At 33.0% G+C, this 12,367-nt stretch overlaps 1 protein-coding gene across 1 annotated transcript in view; it reads right to left on the reverse strand.

The window, feature by feature from the left end:
• Positions 1-2,718: 2,718 nt before the first annotated feature.
• Positions 2,719-12,367, reverse strand: part of LOC124361126 (phosphoinositide 3-kinase regulatory subunit 4-like) — a 60,648-nt gene continuing 50,999 nt past the window's right edge. Inside the window, exons 11-15 of the mRNA XM_046815161.1 lie at positions 9,293-9,457; positions 8,488-8,626; positions 8,081-8,376; positions 4,961-5,133; positions 2,719-4,382 (exon numbers count right to left, since the gene is read on the reverse strand). Coding sequence (XP_046671117.1) covers positions 4,166-4,382; positions 4,961-5,133; positions 8,081-8,376; positions 8,488-8,626; positions 9,293-9,457 — 990 coding nt within the window. The 3' untranslated portion in view covers positions 2,719-4,165. The remainder of the gene's footprint in view (positions 4,383-4,960; positions 5,134-8,080; positions 8,377-8,487; positions 8,627-9,292; positions 9,458-12,367) is intronic.

The raw sequence follows: 12,367 nt of genomic DNA on the forward strand, positions 1-12,367 counted from the left end.
TAAACACGATTATTTGACCTATAAGTGGAATGGACCTTGTGTACCGGCAAAATTGTGGTGTCGCATCCCAGATCTCTGACCCGCAATACTAAAATGCAGTCCATCCCACTGTAGCCCTGGGTTGGTAATTGTTTGTTCTCTTTATTTTTTCCGAATTGGATACATGTATTTTTCTAATGTCCCAGAAAGGCAAATTAGTAGGTATACAAGATGTTATGTTGGCACAATGACATACATAGAGATACAAACAAAGGAGCTTAATGATATCAGCATACAGAAGAATTCCGATTCAATCTTATCATTGATGAAAACGTTGAAAAGACAAGGTCCAAGCAAGGGACCCTGGATTTAACTGAGAAAGGGTCAGTTATACCAGAATTTTAACTAAACAGATTACTCTCTTTGGTATATCCTGAGGAATATATCCAGTGAGAAGGTTATTATATAGAGACTAATGATTTTGCAAGAGCAACCGTGTTTTATTTATTTAAACAACAGCAATGCCTTTTTATTCAGAGTTGCATGCAATGATATAAAAGTAGGTAATTAACTTAAAGCACCTAAGGTGTTAAGGTTTTATAAGTAAATTAGGGAGTAAGAAACAGTATTTAGTATTTTTTTAAACAACTGTCATTCAAATCTTAACAAGCTGGAGTGAACTGAACATTATAACAAGTAGGAAAAACAACAAATAATGCTTTAAAAAACTGTAAAAATAGGTAAATCAATTAATAAAATAATAGCAACAAATAAACTATTCAAAACTTAAAAATTAACAATAAAAATGAATAAACTGTTATAGATTTAACAACTGCAACAATTAATAAATAAAAAACCTGTATAAAATCAAGGAAAAACTAATTTATAAACAAAGATCTTTCGAGTGTGTATATTTGTGTGTGCGCGTGCGCTTGTGTGTGATAATAGAAAAAAGTCTGAATTGGGCTAGATGGTAAGTAAGACCTGCAGGGTTGGTATGTTGACAAGTTTGATTTTCTTTTTAAATCTATGGAAGCTGTCACAATGAAAGTCGACCAATCCAGAAAGCGTTTCCAAGCACATCAGACAAGAAAATGGACGGTTGTTCCAATAGTTGATATTGTAAGCTCTTCTTATAAATGGCTCAGTATAAATAGTCTTGTTGTAGAAGTTCCGGCCAGTCGAGTATTCCATGAACCAACTTGAAGAGGAACATAGCACCAGTTACAACACTCCGGTGCTCCAAAAGACATCGGTTGAAAACCGCTCAAGTTGTTCTACAGACACCTCAAAGTATTCGTAATCAAGCAAGAGTCCCATCAGTCTGGATTTATGCAAATTACAATTTAATATTTAGATGATGAGAGCAGTTCAGTAATTATTTCATGTCATTGAATAAAATTATTAGGGGACATATTTCATTGAAGATAATTAATAAACCCTCTTTCTCTTCTTGTTTTGATAAGGACCTTAGAGAGTATGTAACCTAATCCTGAAGAAAGTCCTACATAAATATTACTAGACATCTGGCATTGAGAGTGATTACCTTAAATTTTCCAATGCTTGCAATTTTTTTATGTAGGAAAAAATTCTTCTATTGCTATCAATCTAACATTTATCACGTTGATTTTACCTAACACCCTTAAAATATTGTTGTTCCATGTTAAGAATATTAAGCGTACATCAGATTGTTCTTCACCAGTTAAACATGGGTTAAAGAAGTAAATCCTCATTTTACAATTTTATTTACACTTGTTTCGCCCAGGGCCTGCAGGTAGATGCCATATCTACTTAGAGCTTAGTAAGGCAAGGTGTGCCATGAGCGGGTGGTTCTTAAATGTAAATCTCATGACGTGTGTGACCCTCTTTTAACCTTGATCCAGAGAGCTATATGAATGGCATTGAAATATAATTCTGGTACAACTGACCCTTCACAGTTAATTCCAGGGCTCACATACAAACATTTTGTATAGGGTGTGAGGAATCGGTTGAAGATTCCTGGGTGCAGTGTAGCCAATGGTGGCATAACAGGTTTTCAGATATCGGTATAGGGCATTATCAGTATTACCACTATTGATAAAAGATGCTTGTCAGGTATTATCTGACTATGTGCACACTTTTACCCAACTATGAGGCTAAGATTGTGCGTATATACTATATATTGTGAGATAAACTATTATTATTATTTCTCAAGTTCATACATTTCAACTCAGTTATCTTAATAATGTTCGTCAAGTTGAAGGATAAAATGCGTTTCATCTCTTGTAAAAAATGAAATACAATTATTTAAGACAAGAACAAAATTACCATCCGATTATACTCTATGTTTCTTGTAAAATAAGTGACGAGGACATCTAATGGTAAAAGAAGCAATTCTGTTCCTGGGTGATCGTCCTTTTGCTCTTTCTCGAATTCTTTTCAAACATCCTTTATTTTTACACTTAATATATGCCACTGCTGCCATAAATGAAGCATTCGCCAGTTTGAGAGATGTTAGATTATGACTATTTACTTTGTGTGGGAGAGTGGATCAGTGATTGAATATTTATACTGTAGTGGTTTGAATATTTATACCACTGAACATACCTCTTTCCATCTTTTTTTCACTTATTTCTTCCTTCTACTTTTTATTCTCACAAACATGTAATTGGTAAAATGTGTCAAATAAATTTAACTACATATTATTTCACTTTCTTATTTGATTCAGGAATGAACTAGGATGTGAGACTAATTAACAAATTAAAAAATGCATACATATTTATTTCTAAATAACAAAGTACACAAATACTTTCAAAGATACTACCATTTACAAACTTATAGGAACTAATTTTGTAACTGTAATTCATCTTTGGATAGACGAGGCATAGGGAATAAAATATACAACAAAATACCTTGGATATCAATGCACAGGTGGTAGTATCCATGATCTCACTACAAATAATAGTTACATTTAACTTCTTAACAAATCTTGGCAGAACAAGATATTCGTTATGTCATAAAAACATACAACTGACATAATCAATATTTGTGTATGTGTCTATTCCAATATAATCTGTTATCTGTTGCAATCTGTATAACATGTTGACAATTCATTTCATCTTTGTTATTGTACTTTATAGTTATACTGCAGAGTTTTAGTGCACAATGGTGATTACTGATTTTGTTTAATATCATGATATATTACATGAGCAGTCACACTGACTAAATGAACAAGCCAATTTTTGCCCAAGGGATCACAAAAAATGTGTCATACTACAGACTAGACAGGATCAAATAAATTAGTAAAGTTTTTGAAAAATTAAAATTATATTTTTTTACAAAATAATTATATTCATTTAAACAGTACAGAATATATTGGATAAAATGTGTGAATGAATTGGGATTAGGCTAAAAATATAAAAATCTTAAAATGTACTTAAGTTATTTTATTTACAATTCTAACTTTATATCTGAACTTTAAAATGCTAGGTCCATAAAAAAACCTAAGATGTCACTCCCTCTGTAAAAGGGTTAATATACTATAATCCTAAACAATACAACTATGTAACTTATAATAATGTATTATAAAATGTTTAGACAAGTATGAGAAATATTAACATAACAATTGGTCAAGATTTCAAAACATCACATTTATATTAATCTTACTTTTACCAATGATCAATAAAACAGTTAGGTTCAGTCCTGCTCTTAGACAATGAGCTACAGTGTTTTTGAAGCAATTTTAGTTGGCAACAATTAATGAGGGCTTCAATATATAGAAATTGCATTGCTTGAATGGTGTTAAAAGTTGACACAAATTAAATCCTTCAATAAGTATCATATACTTAGTGGGAATACAATTAAATTACATTTGGTGCAATTCAGTTAATGAAAACAATAATCATAGATAGGAAAATAACATTTTTTTATAGTTGTGATAATATTACAAGAAAGTAAATAACAGTAAAGTATGCTACATTAGAAAATATTCAGCTTGAAAGAGCAAATTCAGAATGAGGTATTACAATGACATGAATATTCACAAGTTAGTAAATAATTCTAACCTACATTATAGATTAAAGCTATAATGTAACAAATTTCAGTCTTCTAGTTAAATAACATTTTTATTTGTTATTCTTGTGTTTTAAAAATACATAAATTGAGAATTACTTGGAAACTTAGTCCACAGTTATCTTAAATTTTCCATCTACTTCCACACCTTGACTACGCCATCTCTGGCAGCACTCAGCAAAAAGCATTGAGATGCCTGACACATCGCTAAATCAGTGATCCCGTCGTGGTGGCCAGGCGGGGGCAGGTCAGGACCTGCACGAGGGCTCTCCTCTCCCCCCAGGGGCTTGGCAGGGGTCTGTGGTTTAGGCTGCACCTCTTGTACCACATTCGTTCCATCTATCATGCGGCACCTGGAACATTATGAGGCCACTCTGAAGTTGATGATTGGAGACAGATTGGGGGACACAGGGGCTTTTCTCTCCTCTTAGAGAGGTTTGGGAGGTGTCAATGGCTTTAGCTGTAAAACTTATATCACAGGTAGAGGAACACCACACCAAGTGATGCGTAACAAGCTACACAAAGGAAAGAATGAAGAACATCCCGAGGGACATTCTTCATTATCTATCTCTTCGACTCCAGATTCCAGGAGTCAAGTCTGTAAACCAGTGTAGGATTTCAGAAACTACACTAAGAGGAAAGTGAACTGGAGCTTAACTCAAGATTTACATTGATTCACCCTTCCTACCATACCTACGTTATGTGTAGTGGTCAGGTAGCGATACATTTCTAGAAATGTTAAAAAAATTATGAGAGAAAATTTGAAACTCACCCTGCATCAATATTTTTTAATTTATAATAGTAAATAATGTATGGAAATAAACTAACACAAAATTTTTCTTTGGAATGGTATTAGTGATTGCCTGATTGATTTAGAATAGTTTAACATTTTTGTTGGTAATTTATCCATTTTTAAGGACATGGGACTCACTTGTAAGAGAAGTTTAGTCCCATTGGATCACTGCCAGCAGGGATCGCCAGCCTGGAGTTGTCAAAGCTGTCTAAGTCCCAGTATCGGATCCTCTGATCCGATCCAGCAGTCAATAGAAATGGAGAGCGATCCACGTTAGCCGCGTACATACCACACACACTGTGGATATTCGCCTAAAACAAATGGATGTACTCTATTCAGAAGAGTTAACCAGTAAGTCTAATTTATTGTGGAGGATGACTGTTGGAGTAGGTGGGACTTCCTAAGTGTCTAGAGTTTTTACAAGTCTAACCATAACAACAGTTTATAATTGTGAAAGCACGAGCCATTATTGCTGGTTCTTTCCATTATCGTCTTCAAAAGCTGTAGGTTGTTTCTAACAGAATTTGTGTTGAATTCAGAAATGTAATGTTTTCTGAGAAAATAATATGCATCATTTGTCATCTTTAAATGGTACAAGAAAACAGTAACACAATGCTGTAGATTTGTAATCTGATCTCTTCTTCAGGTGAACTAACCTACCACATAACTACAATCTGGGTTAAAATTAATCAATCATAAAAAACGTTAAGCATATATAAATCAAGAGTTACAACATTCAATCATTTTGTGTATCAACTAGGGACAGTGGAATCCAAAACTTTAAATCTCAAATCCGATTAGAAATCTTAAACAATCATGTCTCGATTGTAGAATTCCGAATCGTAATAGTTTTATTTAACCTAAGTATGATTTAGACAAAAGCATCACAAATCCAATTTCTGTTATTCTTAAACCTTTGGAGATCGTCTGATGATAAAAAAAGTAATTCAAGAATTTGTTACTTTTTTATAACACATAACACTGGCAAATGTCCAAAATCGTATGCTTTTTCTTGAAGTAACAAAATTGAATCTAAATTTTTGTTAGATGTTCCACCATCAATCGCCAATCCGTAAAATAAATGAGAATGCGTATGAACATAGTAGATCGTCTTTAATGTTTCAATACTACACAGTAAATACATTCACCTCAAGATGTAGAGGCCTGATGACAGTTTCCTCATTAAGTACTTTATGTTACAACCCCAACTAAGATTATTGTTCACATTCAGTCATAATACTTTTGTATTATTCATTTGTCCCATTTGTTTTTGTTTTTTACAGAAATTAGTTTCTGAAATATTTTTAGTTTGTACTGTGGAAAATATAATTGGATTATCTGCAGTCAATTAAAAATAAGCTATTTCATTGAAAATAAGTTTTTTTAATGTGAAAATTGCTTTTAATTGTTCATTACAGGGTATTTCCAGATTTTGATAAGATTTAGCAGTCAGAATTAAGTTTAGAGGGTCATTAGCAGGGTTTAACCAGAAATGAAAATTTTCTTAGCAAAAATGCTACAATGCTACAAGCTCCTCAGACACATTTTAGCAAGAATATTTTGCTTGTGGCGCTTATTAATAGAATATATTAATAGATTATATATATTTATAAAAAACCTCATTGAAATCAACCTTCAATAGAGATCACTAACAAATTGCTTAAATTGGTTATACTTAAACTTTTACAAATGTCCAACATTTCAAAATAAAATCAGACTATAACACAACCTCAAAAAATCTCTAGTACTATTTACAGACGCCAAGACAAGATGTTTTGAAGCACACAACGTTGGTTTTTGTTTGTATGTGTGTCAGCCATGGCGCATCAGAAGCGCTGTAATAGCAACAAGATGGTTGTTCATTGGATACTACTCTCACATCAAAAAGTAAAGATAACCTAGTTACAATGCTAACCACAAACTAACTAATTCAGCGGAAGTTATGGTGGTTGAATTAAAATTTGGCTTATTAATTTTTGCGTCTAGACATAAATTAAATTGTTTAAAGACATTAAATTTAAGTATTATGTTGATAAGAACAAAAAATGATACTACTTTTAGCACTTTTCAACCAATTACAATTTTGAACATTCACTACCAGGTAAACTGGTAATCGTATTAAGCCCAAAAATATGTTCAAGAGTACTAAGACTATGTAGTTTTTGAATTTTTGAATTGTATGGATAAAAGTTGTTGTCAAACCAGTTGTTTTTAAACCATTTAACTTTCATTCTCAACCGGGTTCGGTTAAATATTCAGAATTGGTCATGTTATTGAGCTTATGGTCATTATTTTTGTTTTAAAGCCAATTTACTTTTGTAAACACAATTTAAAACTATAGTTTTAACACCATTTTAACTTAGTTTAACAGATTTTGTTAATTTGCTGCAGCTAGAGAACGCTTGTTAGAATGCGCGAACTGTCAGACCATCGAGGGCAGTGTTGCAACGATCATGTATGGTCTACTCACACCCTTAAGTGCAAGAAGGAGCAGTAATAAATTAAATATTGTTTTAATATATTAGAACATATCCCATCAGATTTATTCATATGAGCTCTGGCATCAAATGGCAGGTTTAACAATGAATAATTTAAAATTGCAGTTAGTAGTAGAGTGTCAAAATCGGCACCTTTTTTCACTTTTACAGACACAAAACTATGTTGTAAATAATTTGCTTTATACATATAGAAGCTGAAATAAACAAGCTTAAGTTTAATGTAACTCCCATAATTTAGTTAGTTTGTGGTTAAAGGTCAAACAGGTATCTATACTTTTTGATCCAAGAGTAGACAAGCATCTTCCAACCAGACAGTTTGTTTACTGGCGGCACCGCACAGTGTTTAATGTTTTATATACATAAATTTAAATGTGATGAAAAAATGTATGATCTTATACTATCATTGGAAAACAATATTTTTAATGCTGTAAACTGATTCTAAAAGTGCAATATACGTTTTTTTGTGGTTAGTTCTTTCTTGCTTTTGTTGCAATTTTGCAAGAGTTTTTCTTATCAGTGTCGCATTGACTCGGCTCATTTCGCAAAATGCGATATGAAGAAATCATATTACAGATCTCTAAACAGTGTTTTTTTTCCCTCTGAATTGTTCTGAAATTCCTGTCACTTTTAAAAACCTTCCACTGTCATAAACTTTAAATAAAGAATACACAATTAACTAAACAAACAATTTCATACGACTCTTGTAATGAATTTTAAATAAAAACATAAATGACAGTTACCAAGAATAAAACTAGAGTACCTGGGTGGTGGAGAGAGGAGGAGCAGGGCTGGCCCACAATATCACTTGTCGGTTGCCACTTTCCATATTCCACATGGTGACCTCATTGTGACCTTGCGATGCTGACAACAGCCACGATGACTCAGACGGGTGCCTCACAAGCCGCCTCACCCTCTTGGGCGACCTATCCAGACGATGCTGAGGGAAGGTGGTGACAGGCATCTGGAACCTGAGGTCCCACACAGTGTGGTAACCACTGCTGGTTCCCAATGCGAGATAACACTGCCTCGAATCCAGACACATGGCAGAGATCACTCCTAAAACATTATCTAAGTTACTACTTTAATTTTGAAGTTTCAATTTTTGTAATAATTAAAAAAAGTATGTTATACTAAATAAAATTTACTATTGAAAAAGACAAATATTACCTTTTCTCAAGTCATTCTCCATTTTGAAGGCAATCCCAGGAGCCCGTAAATCCCAACCTATGATACATCCCAGCATCGTGGCATAGACTAGAACACTCTGCGATTCAGATCCATAGTGGCTTATGTCCACAGCTGCCCCCTACAATTTTTACATTATTACAATATGTTTTACAATATTTTTAAAATATCAATTATTATTAAATGTTATTTAAACACAAATTCATGGCTGTCATAATTTTAGCTTTTTCTGTGGAATACTGACTATGGACTTACCTACTAATGGAGATCCAGCTGATGATTCAAAATGTTGTTCATCTTGTTGGTGTTGGCCTCTATTCTAACTACCATGACTTGTAAAACTTTCAATCCAATAATGATTATGGACTTACCACCTCAAAAGGAGATCCAGCTGACATTTCAAAATATTTATCTTGTTGGTGTTAGCCTCTAACCTCACTACCATAACTTGTAAACTTTCAATTCAATACTGATTATCAGGACTGACCTCCTCGTGGAGATCCAACTGATATCTTGTTGGTGTTAGCCTCTAACCTCACTACCATAACTTGTAAACTTTCAATTCAATACTGATTATCAGGACTGACCTCCTCGTGGAGATCCAATTGACATCTTGTTGGTGTTAGCCTCTAACCTCACTACCATGACTTGTAAACTTTCAATCCAATAATGATTATGGACTTACCACCTCAAAAGGAGATCCAACTGACATCTTGTTGGTGTTAGCCTCTAACCTCACTACCATAACTTGTAAACTTTCAATTCAATACTGATTATCAGGACTGACCTCCTCGTGGAGATCCAGCTGACGATTCATGATGTTGTTCATCTTGTTGGTGTTGGCCTCTATCCTCACTACCATGACTGCACCAGTGCTGCTGATTGCGGCTAGGGATTCGTTGTTATGACATAGAGTCATACCCACTAATGGCCCACTTTGTCCGTTGAACACCTGTATCATTTTACTATGTCATAATTTACTAATTTCAAGTGTTATTGAAATACTTTCTCTATACAAAAACATAGATAGATAAAATAAATACCAAAGTTATAAAATAAATATTCTGCTAAATTATTATCATATATTTGTAATCGCTTATTGCTGTAAATCTGTTGCGCCTGTTTGGGGACAACAGCTGATCGTTCCTGTCATTGTTGTAATTTCTGTATGAAAAAACATATATTATACAGATAACCAAATTAACAAATTAATTAATTGTAGATTTTATGTAGATTGCTGCTCCAATTTCCTATATCTAACAACCAAACTACAATTTACTGGTACATAGGCTGTTATCAAACATACTGTGAGTACGTAATCTGCTCAATCGGGGAGATATTAATTCATATATCCAGGCAGTCTATTTGTTTTTATAAATTAATTGTAACAGTTTTCATAAATTTTTACGAGGGCTAAATAATAAGAGCAAGAAGAGTTTATTATTTGAAGTAGGTTAGGAATTTGGATGCCTGCCGTTTGGAACAAACTGGTTGTATGATTATGAGTAACTTTAAGAAACAGACTATTTTTATTTTAGAATATATACAATACCAAGGTTCTAAATTAAAGCTGACCAATGTTAAGGACACTAAATTCTCTATAAAGCAAATCTGAGGGATATTTATAATATGAATAGTTTCAATATTTTATTTTGTATAACTTGAAGTGGTAAACTTGTAGTTTTAAAAGCAGCTCCCCATGTTACAATATAAAATTAAAGAACTTACAGAATCCTGAATTTCTTTTGATAATGAAAAACATCATCTATAAATTTATCTGTCCTCAAACCAAATTACTTATCAATCAAAATTTTATAGAGATACTTCGACAATTGCTTTTTACAGACCTTTTAATTAGCTTACCAATTACTAATGCAAGTGTAATGGGTCTGTAACTCCTCAAACCAAATTACTTATCAATCAAAATTTTATAGAGATACTTCGACAATTGCTTTTTACGGACCTTTTAATTAGCTTACCAATTACTAATGCAAGTGTAATGGGTCTGTAACTGAAACACTAATCTTTTGCCCCCTCCCTCCTCTTAAAGATTGGAATAACTTTAACACTTTTTAATAGACGAGAAAAAAGTCCTTTTGTTATACTTAAATTAATTGTATGCATAATAGAAGATTTGAGACTTTCAAAGTTATTTTTCATGATGTCCAGACTTGTCTTTCATCTCCCAAACACAATGCTCCCATTCTTCGTTAGTAACCGGTTCCAGACGATACACAGAGTCCACAGCATGATCCTTATCCCTAACCATAGACTCCGACACAAAAACAATCTTCTTAGCCAGACCAACATAGTAGCCGTTCAGGATATTAGCCACATTGTTTACAAGTATATCACATTTATCATAGTCTTAAAACAAAACATCGATAAACGGTCATAAATCAGTACACTTACGCATCCCTACACATTAGCAGCATTTTAATTTTAGTTTCGTGAATTATAATCTACACAATAAACTATAATAAGACAATACAGATATTCCTGTATGCTGCAGCCCCCATATATCCCATCTCCGATGATACGGTCATATCCTTAGTCGTGCTTTAAGGGTTGGAGGGTTTTTAAGATGTTAAGTAGTGCAATGTAGTTTAACAGATCTGAACAAAGCTTTCAACAATGTAACGCACATTATATTAGGGAAAAAGTCAGAATATTATGGTATTAGAGCTACTTTTCCCTACAAATATTTAAAACTTACCTTTCCAAAGCAGGTGGTTAAAGTTAATAATAATTAATCTGGTTATCTTAATGTTACTACAGAGGCTCCCCAGAGATCTGTCTGAGCAAATTGTTTCTAATTTATGTTGATGGCTTTAGTGTTAATATACCTACTCTGTCTGTATTAAATCCTAACGATACTACTATGATTAGTACGGGTGTAGGCATTTGTAATGTTACTTCAGACCCAGGTGGTGCAATCGATTTTGGGTTAAATCAAATGTTTTAAACAAAATAGTCACAATTCTTCAAGATACCCTTCCTAAAGGCAGAAGAAGAAAAACAAAATTTTGGGTCACTTCATGAAAAATTATAGACATTTGAAGCAGTCATTTTGGGTCCTTTTATAATCCTTTTATAATAGAAAACGACTGATGATAAGGATTTTTAATTTTTACCGTAATTATGAGAAATATGACTGGAGGGATTACCATATTTTTTCTTCTATAAAATATTACTTAATTTTCCACCACGTTTAAAATGTTGTTTTATATAGTTTGAAATTAAAAATATGTTACTCTCTTTTATAGAGACAGATATTTATTCTGTGAGATTTATATCTAAAAAAATTGGAGTTTATATTTAAAATTTGGAGTTTTTAAATTATAAAAAAATGTATTCATATAGAATCTGTGTTGATTCTTTAAAAGACACAGGGTGCCTTCAAATTTTCAGTCTGCTTCCTGCCGCGCTGCTTGTGGATGCAGGAGCAGGATCGCACTCGCCCTTTTCCCACAGACAGTCCCTTTACCCGACCTTACCCCTCCAGCCACTCAAATAGTTCCTCTCTGCACTTGAAATCTCCGTTCTTGGCTCTAGCATAACCAAAAAAATAGTTTTACAAGGCTAATCTCACTAAGTCTTGCTTGTGTTAGCCGAACACACTTTTTTGCATTCTTTTTTTGATAAGGTAAGAGAATAATGAAAATTATAGTTTTATCTGATAACATACAAGAAAAATAAAACACTGCACTAATTAGAATCAGTCAGGTTAGAATAAATAGTCTAACTGTTTAATTGATAAATTATCTATGTATAAATGTAGAGGCAGGAAAATTATAAGAAATTATATAATTGAACACTTGAAGACGCTATGCATTTGACACAGAAAGTAGGATTATCTTAT

Source organism: Homalodisca vitripennis, chromosome 4, assembly GCF_021130785.1.
Source record: "Homalodisca vitripennis isolate AUS2020 chromosome 4, UT_GWSS_2.1, whole genome shotgun sequence".
NCBI lineage: Eukaryota > Metazoa > Arthropoda > Insecta > Hemiptera > Cicadellidae > Homalodisca > Homalodisca vitripennis.